At 37.4% G+C, this 26,745-nt stretch overlaps 1 protein-coding gene across 2 annotated transcripts in view; it reads left to right on the top strand.

Moving 5' to 3' along the window:
• Window positions 1–26,745, top strand: part of VAMP7 (vesicle associated membrane protein 7) — a 43,103-nt gene that overhangs the window by 7,305 nt on the left and 9,053 nt on the right. For both annotated transcript variants that reach the window (XM_004443572.3, XM_087427159.1), the window contains 4 exons: window positions 5,073–5,130; window positions 7,340–7,477; window positions 9,650–9,740; window positions 24,508–24,575. In XM_004443572.3, coding sequence (XP_004443629.1) covers window positions 5,073–5,130; window positions 7,340–7,477; window positions 9,650–9,740; window positions 24,508–24,575 — 355 coding nt within the window. The remainder of the gene's footprint in view (window positions 1–5,072; window positions 5,131–7,339; window positions 7,478–9,649; window positions 9,741–24,507; window positions 24,576–26,745) is intronic.

Raw genomic sequence — 26,745 nt, 5'->3', positions numbered from 1 at the left:
CAGTAACATTTACTAGCTTAGAAATGTCTGGTTCTGTGCATTATAAATTTAACTTGAAATTATTTTATTCTGTCATTGAAGTGATATTAATATTTTAAAGAAAGATATGGAAATGTTAGATGTAAAAATGACTGATATAGAGCTCCAGGATATGTGAAACGATACAGATATGATAAATAATATTCCTTTGTACATTCTTTCAGTAAACATTTACTGAACACTTGACTATTGCTTGGTGCTGGGGATACAACAAGAAATTATGCAGTATTTTCCCTCATAGAGGGGATAGGTTAATGAAGGAGACAGTCAAATCCATAGATAATTATAGTAGAGGGTGGGAGGTAGTGGATAGGGGAATGGCATTCCAGGTAGAAGGAACAGCTGGTAGAGAAGTATGGAGGCATGGGATCATAGGGCATGTTTAGGGAACTACAGATGGTTCTCTGTGACTGGTGCCCAGCATGGTGAAAATAAAGCTAGAGAGATGGGTAGAAGAGAAGTCATGGAGAGCCTCATAGGCCATGTTAAGAGATTGGACTTTACCCTGTGGGCGGTGGGAAAGCATTGAAGATTTTCAGCAGTGATGTGACATGATCAGGTTTTGCTTTAGAAAGACCACTTTGGTGGCTGGTTGGAGAATGGATTGGAGAGGGCATAGATGGGAAATCTTAGTAATCAGATAAAAAGTACCTCAACCTTTCTCATTAATACTTAGAAAAACTTTTATTACTTAACCCATCCTACTTTCCTTAGTTCTTATCTCCGAAGGAGGTCCTTATTGCTTCCAGGGCTAACTCCTTGTATAATTTAGGATCTAGTCTTAGCTATTGTAAGAGAGACCCCAAAACACAGTGTTAACTTTAATGAGCTAGCCCAGAGATGAGTACTTCGGGGCTGGTGGGATGGCTCTGCCATTTTCAGTTAGTGCTTTGCAACTCTGGCCAAGTCAGCTCCTTCAGTTCTTGTTACCTCCCTGTGTTTGCCCAGTATTTTTAAAGGCAAAGTCCAGAAGTGGCCGGGCATTTTATTGTTCAGAAGCTTCTGCTTACATTTTATTGTTCGCTGTGTAGTTATGTAGCTAACCTAGCTGTAAGGGAGGCCAGGATTTGTCATTTCTAGCTGTGCAGCCCTGTGCTCAGCTAAAACTCTGTTACTCTGGAAGAAGTTATAGGATATCAGGAGACAACTTGCAATCTTCCAGTCTGCTCGTCTGGGCCACCCAAATATCTGGGTGTACTCTTCTTCCCAAACATAGAACATGCCTTCTGTCTGCAGGAGGTGGCCCCAAAAACTTACTTGGTCACTGTGTCCAGCTCCAAGTCCAGAGAATCTGGGTGATACACGGTCCTTTCCATCAGGCCCAGGGGTGGCTCCTATGGCCCATTGACCATAAACTAAAAGACAAGTTGTATGTTCCCCCTGCTCCTCCAGTGCAACCCAGTAGACAGTGGTGGAATAAGAACAACATCACCGCATTGGAAGCTACAAACTCCCATTTAGAAAAGGGAAGAACGAGAAACACATAGAAGTCACTGCTTCCTAGCAGTATTCAAATAACTACTTCACAGCAGTTTCAAAGACTCCCTGTTCTGACCCGGGAGTGGTTAGTGGTTCTGCTTTATTGGAGGAACTCCCTCATCTTTTCTCCCTGACTCCTGGCTTTGTTCTCCAGGGGTCTTTTTCTGTTGCATTATCCTCTCTGACCACATCCAAAATGGGTGTTAGAGAGTGTGTCGTCTTTGGGAACTGTACAGGTTTTGTGGTCTGCTGCTTGCTGGTGTAGTTTAACGGTCCAGAGGTTGACTTAAGGGTTAAATAATCCCAGCTTCTTGTGACTATGGCTTTAGAGTGTCTTCAAAAATTTATTAGGCTTACAATCTGTGTTTCTAGTCAGTTCCCAGGAAAATGCCCAGGGAAAGCACGTGCAGTCCTTTTAGAAGCAAGACCGGAAAGTGGGGCATATACCTTCCACTCACATTTTATCAGCCAAAACTTAGTCACATAGCCATATCTAGCTACAAGGGAAGCTAGAATATGGAATCCAATGAAAATGTGGTTATAGTACAAGAAGGCAGCGTTATCCATCTGCCATGCCTCTCTACCTGCATCCTGATCCAGTCCTGCCTGGTATCCTCAGGAGTGAGGCTCCATCACTGAATTGTTTTTTCTTTTAACCTGCTGCTTTGGTTACTTTCCTATAATCATGTTCCATCATTCCAATCAAAAATATCTTTTGTTACTGTACACTAAAAGAAAAAAGTCCATTTTACTGTATTTCCCCCCTGAAATCTGATCTTCCTCTTGCTATTCCTTTCTTCTTTAACAGCATCACCAGCCATTCAGTTGGCTAAGCCTAGAACTTCAGAATCTTATTTGACTTCTTCACCAGATCCTTGCCATTCTCCTACAAGAGGTTTTTCAATCCGTTCCCTCTCCTCTGTTGCCACTTGTCATAGTGTTAGTTCAGGCCTTCATTGTTTCTCATTTCTACTAGCCTCCTCCTAACTGGTTTTTCTGCTTCTAGTTGCTCCCTCCTTAAATCTGTATTTCACATTCCTGTGCTTATACTTTCTTGCTTAAAACCTATTGCTCTTAGAATAAAGCCCAAACTCAGCCTTCACAATTTTGTCCTTTTCTGACCTTTCTTCCTTATCTCTATAGGACTCCTTGCCATTTCCTGACCTAGCTGTGTTATTTCAAGCTTTGGCATATTTTTTTCATGCTTTTGCTTGCATCTTGGAATGTCCTTCCCCTCCTAGGCCCCCTGGTAAACTTTTGCTCATTTCACAGGTCTCAAATGAAATACTTTCTTAATTATCACTTTAAGCCTTCTGAAAGGGCAGTTCTGATCATGTTCCTTCCTTCAGATCGTACTCCTTGCCCTCGAGATAAAGTTTCTTAACGTGACTTGGAAGATTCTTCAAGGTCTGCCCCTGCTCCTTTCTCTGGCCTCATCTCGCACATCTCTCACTACTTTAGCCCTCAGTTTTGTTCTCCAGCCATACTTAGCTATTTACATTTCAGTGCTGGGTTCTTTCTCTCTTCCTAGCCTTCGCAATAGCTATTACCTTTTACTGGAATGTGTTTATCTTATTTGCTTTTTAAAAATCTGACTTTGTCTTCCTGAGCTTAGATCCTTCCTCTTTAGAAACCCCTGAACTCCAAGACTGGGCCAGGCGCCCCGTTTTTGTGTGTCTCCATAGCATCCTGTGTTTATTCATAGTGTAGCACTTATCACAGTGTATTATAATTGCAATCTTTAGTTTTTGTCTCTGTCCCCTGACTGTTGCCTCCTTGATGACAAGACCATACCTCATTACCTTTTGTGGCTTTGCGCCAAGTTATTCCCAAGTGTGGTTTAGGAGAAACAAATTTTGTGGGGAAAATGATGACTTCCATTTTGGACATGTTTTGTTTAAGTTGTCTATAGTATGTCCAGTTGGATATGTCTAGCAGACAGTAGCGTTTGCAGGCCTGGAGCTCAGGAGATAGATTTGGAAATCATCATCATAATTGTGGTAGCAGAAAACAAACATCAACAACAAAACATGAGAGTGGATGCCACCTCATAAGGAGTGTGTGTGTGTGAGAAAAGCAGGGATATTGGAAAACATCAACAGAGAGGGAAAGAGACTACCACACAAACCAGGCAAGCCTGGTGTCAAGAAATCTAGTGGAGAGAAAACACTTTCCAGAAGAAGGAAGTGGTCAACACTGTCAGATGTTTCAGAGAGAGCTAATGGACATGGCAATGTGGAAGTCATTGGTAGTATTGATGTGAACACTTTCAGAGTAGTGGAGAAAGATGTTTTGCCTAAGTTCCCATACCTCCTTTTAATTCATATCTAGCCTCTATGTGAACGTTTAATAGTATAATTCAACAGGTACTCCTGTCTATCCACTTGCCCAAGGTAGAAATCTGGGAGGCAAAATTGAGTTATCCCTCTGCCTCACCCCCTATAGGCAGTAATCAAGTTCTGTTCTCCTATTTGTTCTCTGTTCCTTCTTCTTCATTGCCCGTAGTATTTTAGTCTATTTCATCATTTCTTACCTGCTCTACTGCTCCTTTCAGTCATTTCTCCACAGTCTAGTAAAAGCATTCTTCTATATGGCAAATCTGATCACACTCTCCCCAGGCTAAAACCCTTTGATTTTTGTTTGTTGTTTTAGGTTAATGCATAGTGAGGTTTTAAAGTCTTGTGTAACCAGGTATTTGCTTAATTCTTTAGCCTCATCTGTACAGGCAATTTATTTTTTTCCTTATATTGTGGACTCTAGTCATGTGAACTAATTTTACTTTCCTAAACCCATTGCGTGCTCTTTTATCTCCAAGACCTTGTGCTTATCGGTCTCTCACTCTGAAACACTCTTCACTCGCTCTTCACCTTGCCTTCTCATATTCATTTTTCAAGTCTTGGCTCAGATATCACTTGCTCCAGGATGTATTTCCTGTTATCCTTCACCAAACTCTGTTAGGTGCCTCCTCTGTCCCCAGAGCACCATCCACTGCCTTTAACTCCTCGTCATCCTACTTACCATGCTGCTCTGTGATTCCCTGCACTGTGATCTCTGTGAAGGCAGCAACTGATGGTTTTGCTTATTTGTATCCTCAGCACCCAGTCCAGTAACTGGCTCAATGTAGATACCAAACAAATGTTATTGTTGAGTATTTGGTAGAAAAGGTGTTTGCTTTGAGATCTTACGAGAAGGCAAGGAAGACCATATGGCCTATTGGGTGTTAATCTTAATTCCGTGTCCCTCCTAAGATGTCATCTCTTGTTCAGGCCTTAAGAGTCCAATTGTGCTTTTGGAGCTATCATTTTAATGAGTAATGTGTGCACTGTTGTGCTATGTAGCTACGGTAGAGACTGTCTTTTAATTTCTTATTTATTCTTATCAGTTTGACTTGAGAGAAATAGGTATATATAGGAGGGGGAGAGGGAGAATAGACAATATCTGTAAATAATATGGTTGCATTGGCAGCACTAAATTTACTTATACATAGATAGAAGATAGATGTGAAAGAGATATTGCTTATAACCACAGTAAGTTTTGTATCTTTTATTCTACAGTTATTTGTTTCATTACATCTGCCAAGACAGGATTGTATATCTTTGTATCACTGATGATGTAAGTAACTTGAAGACATGTTGCTATTTAACTATGTGTACTGTTAATAGAGTCAGTTCTTTATTGTCTATATCTGTGGTGGGTAAAGGTGAAGCAAATATAACTGTCCATAGCTGGAAATTTTTTTCTATACTTTGCATTTATCATATAGTGCAACAAATGACAAGGAAAGTTGATATCTGGGTATATGCAAATCAGCTTGGTTTTGGTAGAGTTTTAGCTTAACCTCTTGCAACTTCTACATTTATCCTATTGTGTGGTGAGAATTGATGTTCATAATTATGACCCTTTGGTATCAGATCCTATCAAAATTTATTTATCTGAACTATTAAATAGATTATTTCATCCCTCCAATCAATAGTTAGTGAATTTTTTAATGTATATGGGCTTTGGGACAACAAAATCACAGTACATTATGATTAGCTTTGTAAACCTGAATTCACATTGGTGGGTTGTTTTTCGAGTATTTGTAGGTTCTAGACCCAAAATGCTCAGTAACTTAACGTTATCAAGGTCCTTTCTCTCCTCTACTATCCTTAGTGTCAGCTTCTTCCTAGACACATTGCCCTTATGATTGCATGGAGCCACGTGCTTATTTATTTGTGTCCAAAGAAGAGGGATTATGTCTTCCTGAGTTTCTTGTAGGAATGAGGAAACTTTTCCCAGAAGCACACCCTCCCCTCCCCTTTCCCTCCTTTCAAAGTGGATTTCCTTTCATGTCTTATTAGCTAGGACTAGGGTTACATATTTATTTCTAAATTGATCACTGACAAGAGGCGTGGAACTGACATGATTGCCATAGGCCAGGGTTCTTAACCTTTATTGTGTCACAGACCCCTTTGACACTCATGGGTCCCTCCTGGAATGTTTTTAAATGTATGAAGTAAAACACATGATTATAAATGAAACCAATTATATTGAAATACAGTATTCAAAGTATTTTAAAAATTTATATAGTAATGTATACGCTTCTTTATGAATTCATTAAATAAGATCTAGTAATGAGTCTAATAACTAATAATAATAATTTTGAAGTGATGATGTGTATAAACGATATTTTGAGATGTCTGTAACTGGTGGTATATAAAAAAAGATTTCTATTGGTGACAAAGTCACAGGTACTGTTTAATACTACTCTGGTTTGTTACCTACATTCACAATTGAAATTTAGGTTAAAGATTGGTGAAAATAATGGTGTGATGTTTTTTCTATCCAAGTACATAGACCCCTTGAATTTGGACCATTGACCCCAGTTTAAGAACCCTTAGCTTAGACTAATCATCTTGAGTGAAATGGAGATGAGTGCCAACCACAATGATCATCACAATGATTTTTATCCCTGTTTTCACAGTATTTTCTAAATTATTTAAAAAACCCAGCTATATCTGAAATGACTGATGTGAAAAAACTTGGAGTAGATGAGAAATATCACTAGATTTGGGATGCTCAGAGTTGAGTCTTATATTTCTTGAGCTATAATTTGATACACACACACACACACACACTTTTTGACTGGCTGAGACCAGACAAGAGTATATCACTTGATCTTTTCAAATGTACCACCACTATTGAAAATCAATGCAAAGTTTATGTCAGTAGTGTTATCTTTGCGTATGAAAGACTGTACTACTGTTATGGATTTATTAAGCATCTTCTTGTGCTGGGCCTTCTGATAGATCCTGTGAATGATATGGAGGAAGTAAAACCCAATTCCTGCTCTCAAGAAGCTAACCTAGGGGGCCGGTCCAGTGGTGTAGTGGTTAAGTTCACGCCCTCCGCTTTGGTGGCCCGGGATTCACAGGTTCGGATCCTGGGCACAGACCTACACACCGCTCCTCAAGCCATGCTGTGGCAGCGTCCCATATATGAAATAGAGGAAGATTGGCACAGATGTTAGCTCATGGCCAATCTTCCTTACCAAAAAAAAAAAAAAAAAGAAGCTAACCTAGGTGCTGTTATCTTCAGTTGGCAATCATCAAACATATTTGGATTGGACTCTCAGCTCTTTCATTTACTAGTTGTTTGACCTCTGGCAAGTTAGTTCTCTTTTTGGAGCCTTTGTTTCCTTATCTGTAAAATGAGGTCAGTGCTAGTTCCTCCTCATAGAATCATTGCTCAGTAAAGTTTAGCTGTTCTTATGGTTGTTGTTAATCATCCATATCATCTTTGTTTACTTTCTAATGTGAACTCTGTGTTGGTCTCTATTCAGGACTTTGAACGTTCCCGAGCCTTTAATTTTCTGAATGAGATAAAGAAGAGGTTCCAGACTACATATGGTTCAAGAGCACAGACAGCACTCCCATATGCCATGAATAGCGAGTTCTCAAGTGTCTTGGCTGCACAGCTGGTAAGATCTTTCTCAGGATATAATATTTTGATTCCTATCTTCTTTATTACCTTAAAGCACCATGAATATAGGGGACCCTGACCTGCAATCTATTTTTCTGGTTGTGTTATTATATGCCAACATAATAAAACTTCCTGATAAAGAAAGTTAAAGGGGACATTTTAGGATGGAAAGCTGATAAGCGGTGATATTCTCTATTAATAGAGGTCAGAGTATCTCAGGATTGGGAAGGACATTAAAGATCATCTACTTCAACTACCCATCTAATGCATAAATCCACTCAACGTGCCAAATGGCCTTTTAACCTATACATTAACCTTCTACCCTCCCATGAGGCAAATTTAATTTTTGAACAGCTTAAATTAGTCATATGAGAATCTGTTCATCTATATGAACCTAATTGTCAGCTCAGTGAAGTTTTACATATGTGTATATTTGTGAAATACCACCCTTTTCAAGATAGAAAAGATTTCCATGACCCTGAAAGTTCCCTCATGTCCCTTTGCAGTCAGTCCCCTCCCCCACAATATGCCCCAAGCCACCACTGCTCTATTTTCTGTTGCTACAAATTAGTTTTTTGTCTTTTCTGGAATTTCCTATAAATAGAATCATACATTATGTACTCTTTTGTGTCTTTCTTGTTTTGCTCAGTGTAAGGCTTTTGCTATTCATCCATGCTATGTAAGTCAGTAGTTTCCTTTTTTTGCCAAGTAGTATTCTATGCATGTTCCACAACTTGTTTATCCATTCATCTGTTGAAGGATATTTGAGTTGCTTCCAGTTTTCAGCTATCATGAATAAAGCTGTTATGAACATCCATGTACAAGTCTTTGTGTGGATATATGTATTTATTTCTCTTTGGTAAATACCTAGGAATGGAATTGCTGGGTCATATGGTGAGTAATGTTTAATTTTATAAATTATCAAACTTTTTTCCAAAGTAGTTGTACCATTTACATTCCCACCGGCAGTTCCAGTGTTTCTGCATCTCTGCCAACACTTGTTATGGTCTGTCTGTTTAATTTTAGTCGTCCTAGTGGGTGTGTAGTGGTATCTCATTGTGGTTTTAATTTGCATTTCCCTGACAACTGATGATGTTGAGACCTTTAAAAACGCTTACCTTTTATCCATGAAACTGTTTTGACTGCAAAGATGTAAGTTCTATCTATGATTGTGTTGTGAGTCAGAAAAAAAAAGATTTATTGTGACTGAATGCTTTCCTTTTCACTTCTATATTATGCTTCTAAATATGCATTCCTCTGGGGATGGAGTTCTTGTAAATAGTTATAAATCTTTATTATTCAGTCAGTTGGTTTCTTTCATACTTTTCACTAGGAAACATTCATATATGTGCAGCTGTGTAAAACATCACCAACAAAGATATACTAATGCACTCTGGCAGCAGAACTTTCAACTTAGCTGGTTTGTCATTAGCTCCAGATATGTGCATGACCCTCTGAATCTGTGCCAGGATCCTTGTCTATAAATGGAGATAATAATAGCATCTTCATCATAGAGTTTCTGGGTGGCTTAGATAACATCCCCTATTTGAAGCATTTAGCACAGTGAAGTGACTGGAATATCGTTTATTAAGGACTCCATAAATGTTAGCTATGTGTAATAATTTCAAAATACACACTATTATCAATGTCTTAGATTTTTAGATCCTGTAAGAAGCCGATAAAAATAGGACACACACTCTGATCTCAGCAGATATAAGAACAGATGATCAGAAGCTGGGCCAGCCTCTACCTCATCATACCCAAGAAGTGGGGAACAATTTAGGGTGCCCTTTCCCTGTCCTGTTCCCCCTGCCCCAACTGCAGTCTTCTTTTCTCCTTTCTTTCTTGTCTGAGCACAGATTATATTACCCCCTACTTCTGCCCCAAGAGTCTCAGATGTATATTTGCTATATTATAATACATTTAGCTTTATTTTATTTAAAATAAGGTGATATTTTTATAGTATAACGCTTACATTTCATATGTAGAATTTTTTATGCTGCCTATATTTTTTCCTAGGTCTGGCAACAATTTTTGAATGAAGTGACTTATATCCTTTGTATCAATAGAGACATGATTTTATAGCACTCCTTAATGTCATTCCTCTTCTTTTGTTTTCCTATTGTAAATAATGTCTGTGTACCATAAGTCAAATCTTATTTTCTTATAGAAGCATCACTCTGAGAATAAGGGCCTAGACAAAGTGATAGAGACTCAAGCCCAAGTGGATGAACTGAAAGGAATCATGGTCAGAAACATAGGTATGTTTTATGGCATAGTCCTCATGCATGTGGGAAATGATAATAGATTACTTGATTGGGGTCAAATTATTCTGAAGAGGCTGAAACAGCACTTCCTTATTCTTATTATTGAAAGCTAATTGTCAGCTGAGATATGGAGATTACTTACCTATGATACTGTTTACTGTATCAATGGTTTCTTCTTAGTACTTATGACTGTTCTTCATTCTAAATTTGTTAGTTTGCTTAGCAAGACTAATTTCTGAAACTCTTACAACAGTTCAGCAATTTAGAATAATTTAGTCAGTTTTGACTGAAGATACCCAGATAGCTGATATTATCAGTAGATACTTAAAGTATAACTATTTGACCTCCTTAGAAAGTTTGTAGCTCTGGATTGAGAGAAAGAAAGAATTGGATCAAAAACTGAAACTAAAAACTTCTGTATTCTTTAGAAGAAAACTGGGATATAAATTCCATTGGCCTATGTTTTGTCAGGAACCTATTTAGCACATTAAAATAACCCAGAGAAATGCATCATGTTTATTTTTTAATTGATTGTGCAATGGTATTTAGATTTAGGGTGATGCTGATTTTTTTAAAGCACTGGTTCTCACAGTGTAATCCCTGGGTCAGCAGCATCAGCATCCCCTGGGAACCTGTTAGAAATGCAGATTTTTGGGCCCCACCCCAGACTTATTGAATCAGAAAATCTGGGAGTGGGGCCCAGTAATCTGTGTTTTCACAAGCCCTGCAGGTGATTCTAATGCATACTCAAGTTTAGAAGATATCCTCTTAAATATATCTTCTAAGGGGAATATCTCACAGGCAACTTTTATAAAATTGAACAAAAATGATTATATAATTGCTTTATAAGATATTTAATTGAGACATTGTCAAATTTAATAAATGTCCATTTACTTATAATCTTGAATTTACTATTTGAATTACTTTGACATTTATTCTTAAAACAGTTACAAATTATGAAAAGACATTTTTAAAAATTTGTTGTTGGTCTCACCATCCTAAAGATTCATCTCCATTTTCTTTCTTTTAAATTTTTATCCACATGTATACATAGTTATAATTATAGTTTATATTCAGTTTTGTGGAGGCAGTATAATATAGTGATCGAGACTGGGAGTCATACGTGCCTGAGTTTGAGTGCTGATTTCACTTTCTACCTGCTGTTAGCCCTCCATCAATCCTCTAACGTCTCTGAGCTTTATTTCCTAATCTGCAAAAAGTTGCTAATAGAACCTACAGTGACCAGGATAAAAGAAGTAACGTATGTAAAGCACTTGGTATGGTGCCTGGCACATAGTAAGAGCTGAATGATTGTTAGCTATTGTTAGTCTACTTTCTTCTCAAACAGTATTTCGTTGAGTTACATCATAGGTTACCAATTGTGTCCTTATTTTGGACACTTGGGTTCTTTAGAGTGCTGTTACTCAGAATGCTGTTTTATAACCAGATAAGGAGCTTGCTCCAGAATGTAAGTCAATGCTGTGCTTCCTTCATTGAGAACGTCTTGCTATGAAAATGTCAATTAAACTGAACAATGTGCTTAGAGACTTAGTTGAAGCAGTAGCAAACACTCTTAGGTGGCACTGATTTAGAGGTTTGTATTACGATAACAGTACTGTTATAAATGTTTTTGTGTCTATTATATTTTTCTTATTTTCTTGAGATTAATTCCCAGGAATGGGATTAATAATCAAACGGCAGAAACATTTTGCGGTTCTTGATATGTATGTCTATTGGCTATTTGAAGTGATTTCCTTTCATTGATTTTAGTTTTAATTATATGCCTAGATGCAGACTAGAGAACCTATTGAAAAAAAACTACTAATATTTATTTTCCCTTGGGCCGGCCCCGTGGCTTAGCGGTTAAGTGTGTGTGCTCTGCTACTGGCAGCCCGGGTTCGGATCCCGGGCGCGCACCGAGGCACCACTTCTCCAGCCATGCTGAGGCCGCATCCTACATACAGCAACTAGAAGGATGTGCAACTATGATATACAGCTATCTACTGGGGCTTTGGGGGAAAAAAAAAGCAGGAGGCTTGGCAGTAGATGTTAGCTCAGAGCCGGTCTTCCTCAGCAAAAGAAAGAGGAGGATTAGCATGGATGTTAGCTCAGGGCTGATCTTCCTCACAAAAAAAAAAAAAAAAAGGAAAAAAAACTATTTATTTTCCCTCTTTTTTGGTCACCAAATGTATTTATTTTGCCTGAAAGTAGAAGCAGGCAACGCTACGGTATTATTTATTGCAGATGCATAAAGTTCCCAGAAAATGAACTGTTTTAATCAAGTCCTTTTAAACGACTTACTTATCTTTAGAATTACAGAAACAGCAAATTAAAAATATAGCAAAAACATTTCTAATCATCTCCCTTTGATTTTTTAACAGCTTTATTGAGATATAATTCACATATCATACAATTCACCCATTTAAAGTATACAATCTAATGGTTTTTATTATATTCACAGAGTTGTGCAACCATTCCAACAATCAATTTTAGAACATTTTCATCACCCCAAAAAGAAATCCTGTACCCATTTACAGTCACTTCTCTTTCCCCCTCAACCTCCAGACCTAAGCAACAATTAATCTCCTTTCTGTCTCTATAGATTTGCCTATTCTGGACATTTCATATAAATGGAATCATATAACATGTGGCCTTTTATATCTTGGCTTCTTTCACATGGCATAATGATTTTGAGGTTCATTGATGTTGTAGCATGTATCAGTAATTCATTCCTTGTTATGGCTGAGTAGTACTCCATTGTATGGATACATTTTATTTATCCATTCATCAGTTGATGAACATTTTGGTGGTTTCCACTTTTTGATTATTATGAATAAAGCTTCTCTGAACATTTGTGTACGAGTTTTTGTGTGAGCCTATGTTTTCAGTTCTCTTGGGTATATACCTAGGAGTAGAATTGCTGAGTCACATGGGAACTCCATGTTTAACCCTTTGAGTAATGCCAAACTTTCTTAAAGTGGCTGCACCATTGTATGTTCCCAACAGCAATATATGAAGATTCCAGTTTCTTCATATCCTCACCAAAATTTATTGTGTCTTGTTTATTATAGCCAATCTAGTATGTGTGAAATGGTATCTTATTGTGGTTTTGATTTTCATTTCCCTAATGACTAATGGTATTGAGCATCTTTTCATGTGCTTACGGGCCATTTGTATATCTTTGGAGAAATGTCTATTCAAAATCCACTGTCATTTTTTAAATGGGTTGTCTTTTATTGTGTTCTTTGTATATTCTGGATACTAGACCCTTATCAGATATATAATTTGCAAATATTTTCTTGTATTCTATGGGTTGTCTTTTCACTTTTTTGATAGCGACCTTTGAAGCAGAAAGGTTTTTAATTTCGATGAAGTCCAATTGATTTTTTCCTTTTGTTACTTGTCCTTTGGATGTCATATTTAAGAAACCATTGCCTAACCCAAAGTCACAGAAATTTACTCCTGTGTTTTCTTCTAATAATTTTATAGTTTTAGCTCTTACATTTAGGTCTATGATCTATTTTGAGTTAATGTTTGTGTATAAGGTAAGAAAGGAATCCAACTTAATTCTCTCAAACATGTATATCCAGTTGTCCCAGCACCATTTGTTGAAAAGACTTTTCTTTCTCCATTGTGAATAGTCTTAGCAACACCCTTATCAAAAATGAATTATTCATAGGTGTATGGGTTTATTATTTCTGGATTCTCTGTTCTGTGCCATTTATCTATATGTCTGTCCTTATGCCAGTACCGCACTGACATAATTATTGTAGATTTGTAGTAAGTTTTAAAATCAGGTAGTATGAGTCTTCCAACTTTGTTCTTCTTTTTCAAGATTGCTTTGTCTATTCTGGGTACCTTTTATTTCCATAAGAATTTTTGGATGAGCTTGTCAGTTTCTGCAAAAAAGGTAGCTAGGATTTTGATAGGGATTGTGTTGAATCTGTAGATCAGTTTGGGGAGTATTGCCAGTTTAACAATATTAAACTTCTGATCCATGAACATGAGATGTCTTTCCATTTATTTAGGTCTTTTTAAATTTTTTTCAACAATGTTTTGTAGTTTTCAGTGTACAAGTCTTACATGACGAAGACTCTCTGCTTGACCAAACATTAGACAGGCCTGTCTGAGCCCTCTATTTGACTAGGCCTCATCTTGGGCTTTGTCCTTGGCCTGCCTAAGCTGGCCTTAGCCAAGAATTCTGGTAAGTCAATCCCGTACCCTTGATATCTGATCACCCTTGATAGATGATCAAGTTCCTCATCCCCTACCTTTGATGTAAAAGTCATTGGCCTGCCTGTAAAGAGATCCTTTTAGGCCAGTTTAGCAAGAATCCCGTACCCTTGATGTCTCCTCTTAGTAATTTTCCATCCGCTGACCACTCTTTCACTCTGCTTGTTGGCTATAAATCTCCACTTGTCCTTTTTTTTTTAGAGATGTAATTTACATACAACATCGTGTGAGTTTAAGGTGTACAACATGTTGATTTGATACATTTATATATTGCGATATGATTACCACCGTAGCTTTAGCAAATTGCTCCACCACATCACATAAATTATCATTTCTTTTTTGTCCTGAGAACATTTAAGAACGAGTCTCTTAGCAATTTTGCAGTATATATTACAGTATTATTAACTATAACCAGTGTGCTATGCACTAGAGTTCCAGACCTTATTCTTCTTTTAGTTGCAAGTTGGTACCCTTTAACATCTCCCCAATTCCTCCACCCGCTATCCCCTGGTAATCACTATTCTACTCTGTTTCTATAAGTTCAGCATTTTTAGATTCCACATATAAGTAATATCATACAATATTTGTCTTTCTCTGTCCAGCTTATCTCACTAAGCATAATGCCCTCAAGATCCATCCATGTGTTGCAAATGGCAGAATTTCCTTCATTCTCATGGCTCAATAATATTCCATTGTATATATATACTACATCTTTATCCATTCATCCATTGATAGACACTTATGTTGTTTCCATTTCTTGGCTATTGTGAATAATGCTGCAATGAACATGGGAGTGCAGATATCTTTTTAATATCCTGTTTTCATATCCTTTGCATATATACGCAGAAGCGGAATTGCTAGATCATATATGGTAGTTGTATTTTTAATTTTTTGAGGAACCTCCATACTGTTTTCCATGGTAGCTGAACCAATTTACATTCCCACCAACAGTGCATAAGAGTTCCCTTTTCTCCACGTGGTCGCAAATACTTGTTATCTCTTGTCTTCTTGATGATAGCCAAGTGCTAACAGGTATGAGGTTGATATCTCATTGTGGTTTTGATTTGCATGTCCATAATGATTAGTGATGCTGAGCATCTTTTCATGTTGGCCATTTGTATGTCTTCCTTGGGAAAATGTCTCTTCAGTTCCTCTGCCCATTTTTAATCAGATTGATTTTTTGTTATTGAGTTGTATGAATTCTTTATATATTTTGTATATTAACCCCTTATCCAAAATATTTTCTGCCATTCTGTAGTTTGCCTTTTCTTTTTGTTGATTGTTTCTTTTGCTGTGCAGAAGCTTTTTAGTTTGATATAGTCCCGCTTGTTGATTTTTGCTTTTGTCGCTTGTGCTTTTAGTGTCAGATCCTAAAAATCGCTGCAAAGACTAATGTCAAGGACCTTTTCCGTATGTTTTCTTCTAGGAGTTTTGTGGTTTCAGGTCTTACATTTAAGTCTTTAATCCATTTTGAGTTCATTTTTTGAGTGGTGTATATAGGGATCCAACCTCAGTTTTCTTTATGTGGTTATCATGTTTTCCCAACACCATTTGTTGAAGAGACTATCCTCTCCCCATTGAGCGTTTTTGGCTCCCTTGTCAAATCTTAGTTGACCATATATGTGGGGGTTTATTTCTGGGCTCTCTATTCTGTTCCATTGCTCCATGTGTCTATTTTTATGCCAGTACCATACTGTTTTAATTACTACAGCTTTGTGGTATAGTTTGAAATCAGGAAGTGTGATGCCTCTGGCTTTGTTCTTCTTTCTCAGGATTGCTTTGGTTCTTCGGGGTCTTTTGTGGTTCTATACAAATTTTAGGATTGTTTTTTCTATTTCTCTGAAAAGACCCATTGGAATTTTGATAGAGATTGCATTGGATCTGTAAATGGCTTTGGGTAGTATGGACGTTTTTAACAATATTAATTCTTCTGCTCCATGAACATGGGATATATTTCCATTTGTTTGTGTCTTCTTCAGTTTCTTTCATCAAAGTCTTGTAGTTTTATTGCACAGATCTTTCACTTCCTTGGATAAATTTATTCCCAAGCATTTTATTATTTTCGATAGTATCATGATTGGGATAGTTTTCTTTATTACTTTTTTGGGCATTTTGTTGTTAGTATATAGAAATGCAGTGATTTCTATATGTTGATTTTATGTCCTGCAAGTTTACTGAATTCATTGATTAGTTCGACAGTGTTTTGGTTGAGTCTTTAGGATTTTCTGTATATAATATATCATCTGCAAATGATGACAGTTTTACTTCTTCCTTTCCAATTTGGATGCGTTTTATTTCTTTTTCTTGCCTGATTGCTCTACCTGGGACTTCAGTACTATATGAATAATGGTGGTGAGAGTAGGGACCCTTATCTTGTTCCTGATCTTAGATGAAAAGCTTTCAACCTTTCACCATTGCATGTGATGTTAGCTATGGGTTTGTCATATATGGCCTTTATTATGTTGAAGTAAGTTCCTTCTATACTCAATTTGTTGAGGGTTTTTTATCACAAAATGATGTTGTATTTTGTTAAATGATTTTTCTGCATCTTTTGAGATGATCATAAATTTTTATCTTTCATTCTGTTAATGTGGTGTATCACACATATTGATTTGTGTATGTTGAATCATCCTTGCATCCCAGGGATAAATCCCACTTGATCATGGTGTATGATCATTTAATGTGTTGTTGAATTCAATTTGCTAATATTTTTTTGAGATTTTTTGCACCTTTATTTATCAGGGATATTTGTCTATAGTTTTGTTTTCTCATAGTGTCCTTATCTGGTTTTGGTATCAGGGTAATGCTGGCCTTGTAAAATGAGTTTGGAAGTATTTCCTCCTCTTGAGTTTTTTGGAAGAGTTTGAGAAAGATTGATGTTAATTTTTCTTTAAACGTTTGGTAGAACTCACCAGTGAAGCCATCTGGTCCTGTGCTTTTCTGTGTTGGGAGGTTTTTGATTACTGATTCAATCTCCTTACTTGTTATTAGAATATCCAGTTTCTATTTCTTCCTGATTCAGTCTTGGTAGGTTGTATGTTTCTAGGAATACATTCATTTCTTCTGAGTTACCCAATTTGTTGGCATATAATTGTTCATAGTAGCTTCTTATGATTCTATGCATTTCTGTAGTATCAGTTGTAATGTCTCCTCTTTCATTTCTGATTTTGAGTCTTCTCTCTTTTTTTCTTAGTCTAGCTAAAGGTTTGACAATTTTGTTTTATCTTTTCCAAAAACCAGCTCTTAGTTTTGTTGATCTTTTCTGTAGTTTTTCTGAGCCCTATTTCATTTATTTCCACTCTGATCTTTGTTATTTTTTTCCTTCTGCTAACTTTGGGCTTAGTTTGTTCTTCTTTTTCTAGTTCCTTGAGGTGTAAAGTTAGGCTGTTTATTTGAGATCTTTCTATTTTCTTCGTGCGTGCATTTATCTCTATAAACTTCCCTTTCAGAGCTTCAGAACTGCTTTTGCACCATTCCATAGGTTTCAGCATGTTGTGTTTCCATGTTCATTTGTTTCTACATGCTGTTTGATTTCCCTTTTGGTTTCTTCTTTGACCCATTGGTTGTTGAGGAGTGTGTTGTTTATTTTCCACATACCTGTAGATTTTCCAGCTTTCCTCTTGTTGATTTCTAGTTTCATACCATTGTGGTCAGAGAAGATACTTGGTATGATTTCCATCTTCTTAAATTTGTTAAGACTTGTTTTGTGTCTTATCATGTGCTCTATCCTGGAGAATATTCCATGTGCACTTGAGAAGAATGTGTATTCTGCTGTTGTTGATGGAATGTTCTCTATATGTCTGGTAGGTCCACTTTGTTTAATGTATGGTTCAAGTACAACCTTTCTTTATTGATTTTCTGTCTGGATGATTTCTCCATTGCTGAAAGGGGAGTATTTATGTCTCCTACTATTATTGTATTGTTGTCTGTTTCTCCCTTCAGATCTGTCAGTATTTGCTTAAGATGTTTAGGTGCTCTGATGCTGTATGCGTATATATTTATGATTATTATATCTTATTGATGAATTGGCCACTTTATTCTTATATAATGACCTCGTTTGTCTCTTGTTACCATTTTTGGCATGTGGTCTTATTTTGTTTGATTTAAGTCTAGCTATCCCCACTTTCTTTTGGTTTCCATTTGCATGAAATATCTTTTTCCATCCCTTTACTTTGAGCCTATGTGTGTACTTAAATCTGAAGTGATTCTCTTATAGGCAGCATATAGTTGGGTCTTGCGTTTTATCCATCCAGCCACTCTGTGCCTTTTGATTGGTGAATTCAATCCATTTACAGTTAGATAAATTATTGATATGTAAGGACTTACTAATTCCATCTTAATCATTGCTTTCTGGCTGCTTGGTAATTTCGTTGTTCTTTTTTTCCTCTGTTTCTGCCTACGTTTTTAAATTGGTGATTTTCTGTATTTGTGTGTTCTATTTCCCCTTTCTTTATCTTTTGTGAATCTACTCTAGGTTTTTGCTTTGTGGTTCCAATGGGGCTTACATGAAACATCTTATAGATAAAATAGTTCATTTTAAACTGATAGCAACTTAACTTCAATCACATGCAAAAGCTCCACCCATTTATGCCTCCTCTTTTATATTTTTGATGTCACAATTTACCTCTTTTTATATTGTGTATCATTAACAAATTATAGTAGCTGGAATTATTTTTAATGTGCTTTTTCTTTAACCTTTATACTATAGTTAAGTGTTTAACACACCATCCTATTACAGAATTAGGATTTTCTAAATCTGTATATTTACCTTTACCAGTGTATTATATAACATTCGTGTGTTTTCGTGTCATTAATTAGCATCTTTTCCTTTCAGCATCTCTTGCGTGGCAGGTCTAGTGGTGAGGAACTCTTTCAGCTTTTGTTTGTCTGGGAACGTCTTGATTTCTTCTTGATATCTGAAGGATAACTTTGATGTATAGAGTATTCTTCACTGGCAATTTTTTTCTTTCAACACTTTGAATATATCATTCCACTCTCCTGGCCTGTAGGGCTTCTGCTGAGAAATTCGCTGATAGCCTATTGGGGGTTCCTTTGTAGGTTACAATCTGTTTTTTTCCTCTCGCTGCTTTTACAAATCCCTCTTTATCTTTGACTTTTGACAGTTTCATTATAATGTATCTTAAGATCTTTTTGCATTGAGATAGTAGGCTGATCTATTAGCTTCATGAACTTGGATGTCCAAGTCTGTCATCAGGTTTCGGAAGTTCTCAGCTATTATTTATTTAAGCTTTCTGCCCTGTTCTCCCTCTCTTCTCCTTCTGGAACCTCAGTTATTCTGATATTTGTACATTTGATGGAGTCCCCTAGATCACATAGGATTTCTTCACTCTTTTTAATTATTTTTTCTTTATTATCCTCTAATTGGTTTATTTCCAAGCTCCTATCCTCTAGCTCACTTATTCTGTCCTCCATTTGGTCTACTCTAAGGTAGATGTTCTCTATTGCATTTTTCATTTCATTCATTGAATTTGTCAGCTTCAGAATTTTTGTTTGATCCTTTTGATGATGTCTATCTGTTAAATTTCATATTTTGTTCATGTATTGTTTTCCTGATTTCATTGAATTATCTTTCTGTATTTTCTTGCAGTTCATTGAATTTCCTCAAAACAGCTATTTTGAATTTTTTATCAGCTAGATTGTAAATTCCATGTCTTTGATTTTGGTTATTGGAGGATGATTGTTATCTTTTGGTAATGACATGTTTCCTTGATTCTTCATGTTCCTTGGAGTTTTGTGTTGCTGCTTTTGCGTTGAAGTAGCAGACACTGCCCCAAACATTACTAGTTGCCTTCAGATGGGAAATAGTGTTTGTTGGTCCTGTTATACCTGGGGTTTTCTCTGACCTTGTGTGGATACACCTGCTCCGTGCTTCTTGCTTCCTTATGTGGTATAATTTTTAAACTCACCAGGCTGTCTGCTGGAAACCTCTGTTCTGTTTTCCAGAAGGTGACACTACAGGTCAAGTTTATGGTTTCTTTCTTGCCCACAGACCCTGGTCTGATATTCTGAGAGCACAGCTTTTATTGGAGCTTGCTCTTGCCACTGCAGTCAGGAGCATGCATAAGGAACTGACTGCAGAGTTGGGGAAGGTGTGGGTTTAGCACTCTGGGCAGTGGGGTGACTGTGGGACCAGTGAGAGGATCATCAGGTGAGGGTCTCCCAGAGGCTTGTGGACGGCCTTCCTGCTGAAGTCCTGCATGCAGTCATCAGAAACTGCATCCTTTTAATGTCCTTTAATATTTTTATCTACCTCTTTCCTGATCTCCTCCCTCCCCTCCCCCCATTCATGGAGGTCCCGCCTCAGTACTCTGGGTGCTGCTGGAGAGAAATGGACTTCTCCAGTGGTTTGTCACACAGCTGAGGTAGCCAGGCACTCCCTCACCGTTCTCCCTCTTCCCTGGGGGAAAGGTCGCCACCACTAGGTCAACCCTGCACTGTTTTGCCTTGGGGGAAGCTTGGTGCTGACAAAGTTCCTTTTACTCTCTCTAATGCGTCAAAACTCCTTTTTTTGTGTTTTTGTTTTTTCCAATGGCTTGCTGGAATCTCCCCTTGGCAAGGCTGGACTTCTACGAATTCTCTCTCATCTGTGAGTGCCTGCCCAAGTCAGCGCTCTTCAGGTTTTCCCCGACTGTGGCCAAGAGGGTTTGGGGCAGGTTCACTGGTCCTGCTGGTTCCACAGCCCATACTGAGATCTGTCTGCCTATTACTGATGCACAGGTAGACAAGACTCCTCCCAGGTCCCTTGGGATATGGTGCTGGATCCTACAACTCCCACAGGGTCACTTTTGTTTGTGAATGGATGCCTAATTAGTTGTTAAAAAAGGGGGAACAAAAAGGAGGGATGTCTTATGCTGCCATGATGCTGACATCACCCCTCTTGTCCTTGTTATATTGAGTTGATCTCAATTTCTCTCCCCTGTTGTGATAGTCTTGACCCCTATTGCAATAGTGTTGAATAAAGTCTTTCTTACTATTTTTGACAAGTGTCAGAATAATTTCCCTTTAATAGTATCTCTCTTCCAGTATCCTTCTTGCCTGTTCTTTTTATTGGGTTCCTTATGATTTTCTATATACTGGATCATCCTGTCTGAAAAGAGATAATTTTAATTCTTCCTTTCCAATCTGGATGCCTTTCATTTCTTTCTCCTGCCTAATTGCCCTGGCTTGAACCTTTAATATGTTGTTGAATAAAAGTGGCAAGAATGGACATCCTTGTCTTATTCCTGATCTTAGGGAGTCTTTCACAATTAAGTATGATGTTATGTGTGGGTCTTTCATAGATACCCTTTATCAGGTTCAGGAAGTTCCCTTCCACCTCTTGTTTGTTGAGTGGTTTTATCATGAAAAGGTGTTGGATTTTGTCAAGTGCTTTTTTGCATCTATTGAAATGATCATATGGTTTTTGTCCTTTATTCCATTACTACAGTATATTATAACAATTGATTTTTGAATATTAAATCAACCTTGCATTTCTGAAATAAATGCCACTTCATCATGATGTATAATCCTTTTTATATATTGCTAGATTTATTCTGCTACTATTTTATTGAGTATTTTTTTATGTTTATGTTCATAAGAGACATTGATCTGTTGTTTTCTTTTCTTGTGATATCTTTGTCTGGTTTTAATACCAGAGCAATACTGGCCTCATAGGATGAGTTGAGGTGTTCCTTCCTCTTCTATTTTTGGAAGAGTTTGTGAAAAATTGGTGTTAATCCTTCTTGAAATGTTTGGTAGAATTCACCTTTGAAGCCATCTGGGCCTGGGCTTTTCTTTGTGCAAAGTTTAAAAATTACTGATTCAATCTCTTTATTTGTTGAAGCTCTATTCAGGTTTTCTATTTCTTCTTGAGTCTGTTTTTGTGGTTTGTGTCTTTCTGAGAATTTATCCGTTTCATCTAAGTTGTCTAATGTATTGACATAGTCTTGTTCATAGTGTTCCCTTAGAATCCCTTTCATTTCTGTAAAGTTGAAAGTGATTATTTTAGTATTTTCTTGGTCACTTTATGCAAAGGTTTGTCAATTTTGTTGATCTTTTTAAAAAACCTACTTTTGGTTTCATTGATTCTCTGTATTGTTTTTCTATTCTGTATTTAATTTTTTCTGCTCTAATCTTTATTGTTTCCTTCCCTCTGTTAGCTTTGGTTTTAATTTACTCTTCTTTTTCTAGTTCCTTAAGGTGGAAATTTAGGTTATTAATTTGAAATCTTTTGTCTTAGTCTGCTCAGACTACCATAAAAAATTACCATAGACTGGGTGGCTTTAACAACAGAAATTTATTTTCTCACAGTTCTGGAGGCTGGAAGTCCAAGATCAGGGTTCCTGCATGGTCAGGTTCTGGTGAAAGTTCTTCCCAGCTTGCAGATGGCACCTTCTCACTGTGTCCTCACATGGCAGAAAGTAAGACAGAGAGCAAGCTCTCTGATGTCTCTTCTTATAAGGGCACTAATCCCATTATAAGCCCTCATGGCCTCATCTAAACCTAATGATCTCCCAAAGAGAGAGGCTTAGGGCCTCAATATATGAATTTAGGAGGACACAATTCAGTCTTAGAACATCTTTCTTCTCTTTAATGTAAGCGTTTACTGCTATAAATTTCCTTCTATGGACTTCTTTCACTTCATCCCATAAATTTTCCTTCTACTGATTTCTAATTTCATTCCATTGCTAAGTCCAACAGCTGAGCCCCCTCAAAGTAAGTTTCTAATCTCGGCTCTTTTTCCTGTGTGTGGGTCACACTTTCCTGATTCTTTTCATAACTCATTATTTTTTGTTGAAAACTGGACATTTTGGACAATGTATTGTGACAACTCTGGGTACTGATTCCTAACCCCCAGGGATTGTTGTTTGCTTGTTTGTTTAGTTGGGCGTTTTCTTTGAAGTCTGTTTCTCCCACAGTGTGCAGCCTCTGTTGTCGCTTCTCAAAGGGAACAGCCTTGGGCATGCGCACCGTCACCCTGGAATGACACGGCTTTCTTTGAGTGTCTCTTTTCCTAATCTCCCTGTTAAGCTTCTGGCTGGTCTGCCTCTATTGGTGTCTCACCCAGCTGTTAGCTTCCACTAATTTCAGGCTAATTGCTCTATTTTTTTCCAACAGTTTCCCCAACATAAATTGCTGCAGTCTGATTCAATTAGTTTTGTGCTCCTTTGTCTTTGAGGCCAGTCTTAGATGCTTGTTCTGACCTCAGGAGGGTTCTTCTTAGCTGTCTTCCCCTGATACTTTCTATTAAACTTCTAGCTGGCCTATGGTTTATCTTGTTCTCATGAAGCTACCAGCCTCATCTTAATTGCTTACGTCCAAAATCTCCATTGTTTTTGACAGCACCCTGAGGCTTGAACTTCCCCATACTCTGTTCCAAATAAAGTCTGTCCTCTTAGGGAAAGCTCTCTATTCTTAAGGCCTGCCTCTCCCCCTGGGAACAATCTCTGAGCCACTGCTCTGGACCTATGGATAGCGACAGTGGACTGCTTCTCTTAGAGTGACACCCTTGCTCTACCAGTGGAGTGGTCTTCTTGGTTTGCCTGTCCCATTCTGGAACCTCCACTCTATGAGTAAGTCGGGCCAGGAGCACCCAGGGCCCAGTATTCTTAGCCTGCCACCTGAGGTAGAGCTTCTGCCCTATGTGTGGGGGCTAGGTGGAGGAAGGGAGCCCCAGACCTATTAGCCATGCTGGAATAGAGTTTCTGCATCATGGAGCTGGGGGTGAGGTGGAGTGGGAGGAGAAATGCTGATGTCTTGCCCCTCCTGGGGAGAAAGCATAGCCTTTGACTGGGACCTTGGGAGAAAGACAGCTCCCAGGCTGTAGTTGCCAGGAGTAAGGGCTTCCATCTCACTGAGCTGAGGGATGGAGTAGGTCATGGCTCAAATGCCGTAGACTCTCACTGTTCTTGCTGAGAATTAGTTGATTTTCTTGGATAACTGTTTCTCTATTTGCTGTATGCCCTTAGGACATTCACAGTTTTCAGAGACTTTAAATGGTGTTTATTGTTTGTTTGTGTTTATAATTTTTACCAGTTACGGTTGTTTTGTTGGAGAGGGTCTGTGGAGCTCCTTACACCACAATTCTGGAAGTGTCCAACCTGCACTCATTTTAAGAGTTCTGTTTTTTTTTTTTACTCTCAGATCATACCCTTAATTTAGGGGTTTGCAAACTATAGCTCTTGGAGTAAATCTGGCCTGTTTTTCTACATAAATTTTCACTGGAACACAGTCATGCCCATTCGTTTACATATTGTCTATGTCTGACAGAGTCGAGTAATTGCAACTGAGACCATTTGGCCCACAAAGCCTAAAGTATTCAGTATCTGGCCCTTTATAGAAAAAACTGCCAACCCCCACTTTGGTTGATAAGCTTTACTAAAGTCTTAAAGATATATGCGCTTCTGTAGTAAATATGAGTTGTCAAGAATACCATCTATAATTAAAATTAGATTTTGCTTAAAACAAAGACAAAAATAGCAGATTTGTAATATAAACATGGTATTTTCTTTTTCCCCAATATTTTCAGATCTGGTAGCTCAGCGAGGAGAAAGATTGGAATTATTGATAGATAAAACAGAAAATCTCGTGGATTCGGTAAGTATGGGATATGATAATTTTCGGGATGTAAAGTAGAGAAACTGGTTGATGGCTGACAGAATAGAGAAATGTCTTCAATTCAATACTTTAGTGTTTTTTTTCCTTTCTAACCTCCATTATCTGATTCCATGGTGGTAATGAGGATAATAATGAGGCATAGAAATAAAACCATGAACCATTAATAGCCATTAAGGAAGCTTTGGTTTGGAAAACATACTTAATATACAGAAACAATTCTTTTAAAGCTTTGGATTGATGCCTACATAATTTAGCATCTCAGCTGCATATACCAGTCTGTTCTCTGTACATTTTGTAAAACATGGAACAAATAAATGAGCAGGCCAGTTGTGACCCAGTATGAATCCTCAAAATTGGACAATTCAGTCACTTTCTTGCTTACCTTTGACAGCTCGAGCTTTCCTTGTATCAAGCAAGAAGGAAGGATTGGGAAGGGCCAGTGAGCCTTAAAGGAGTCAGTATGTCCCTGTGACCTACTTATGCTATAATTACTTGTGTCTTTGCATTTTCCATCTGGTTAGTAGATGAAAGTTTTGAGGTGGGATGATAAGATATACAGTGAATTAGAGGGAGGGCAGAGATCGCTTACAATTTGGGTCCACACAATTACAAATTTAAATGCACAGTGGAAGTTTACACCTTGAAATGGATCAGTGAGTGATCATGGTCATTCTTACTGGCAGCTAGATTCTAGTGGTTAAGAGCACAAGTTCTAGAGTTAGGCTGCCTGGGATTGAATCCCATCTCTGCCACTTACTAGTTGTGTGACCTTAGGCAAGTTAACCTCTCTGCCTCAGTTGTCATCATCTGTAAAATGAAGATTACATACTTCATAGTGTTTCGAGGGTTAAATCAGATAATGCATGCAAAGTACCTAACACTGTCTGGTACATAGTAAGAGCTATTTAAATGTTTATTGTTATTGTTAGTTTTAAAGGGACATCTATTAACAGTAGGTCATAGGAGCATAACAGTTTTTTCATCAAAGCACAAGGTAATTGGACGAAGAGTGGCCACCATACAGGAAGTCAAAACACTGGGGTTCTATAATGGCTCACTTTGTAACCCATTGCTGGAGGGCAAACAGAGCAGGGATGTATATGATCCCAGATCAGCTGGCTAATTTCTTTGGTACTTCTAGGCCTTTTCTTAGCTATTCTTAATCCTTGAAGATTACCCTATTTAGCTGGAATGGTCTGTGTTTGACCAGTAAGTATTAGTATAGTCTGTACTTTCCAAATAAAAGTCTTCTTAATTTTGTTGACTACATGATCCAAAATAGCAGAAAGTGTTAATTAACTAACAAGTATCTTGATGGAGGAATAACATACATACAATAAAGTGCAGTAAGTGTACTACTTTTAATAAGTGTAAAGCTCAGTTATTTTTTACATATGTTTATACCCATGTAACAACCACCTAGATCAAGATATAAAACATTTCCAACACCTCTGAAGGCTGCCTCATGCCCTTCCAGTTGATATTTCCCAACAGAGGTAACCATTTTTCTGACTTAAATCACCCTAGATAATGTTCTGCCTGTTCTTAAAATGTATAGAAATGGAATCATGTTATGTGTATCTGGCCTCTTTAATTCACCAATATGCTTATGAGATTTATTCATGTTGTTCAATGTAGTAATAGTTTATTCTTTTTTTATTATTTTGTACTACTCAATTGTATAAATCTACCTACCACAATTTGTTTATCCATTCTCCTCTGTGGTGCTTTAATTCTGGATTCTATATTTTGTTCATTGATCATTTTGTCTACCTATATGCCAGTACCACACTGTATTGATAACTATAGCTTTATAGAATTCCCCATATCTTCCAACTATTATTGGAAGACATTTTCTTATTCAGGATTGTCATCACTATTTTAGATCCTTTACATTTCCATTTCTGTTTCAGAATAAGCTTGTTATTTTCCATCCTTTAAAAAAACTTGTATCTTTGATTCTGATTGCATTTAATCAATAGGTCAATTTAGGGAGAATTGGCATCTTGACAGCACTGAGTCTTCCTATCCATAAATGTGTCATACCTCTGCTTTTTTATAGGATTTAATTTTTCTCAGTAGTATTTTGTATTTTTTGGTGTACAGGTCTCACACATAGTTTGTGAAATTGACCCTTGAGAATTTCATG

The sequence above is a fragment of the Ceratotherium simum genome, chromosome X, assembly GCF_057802395.1.
Source record: "Ceratotherium simum simum isolate JZ-2026a chromosome X, ASM5780239v1, whole genome shotgun sequence".
Taxonomy (NCBI): Eukaryota; Metazoa; Chordata; class Mammalia; order Perissodactyla; family Rhinocerotidae; genus Ceratotherium; species Ceratotherium simum.
Note: the sequence above shows the minus strand (reverse complement) of the source record. Positions and strands in the feature narration are given on the sequence as shown.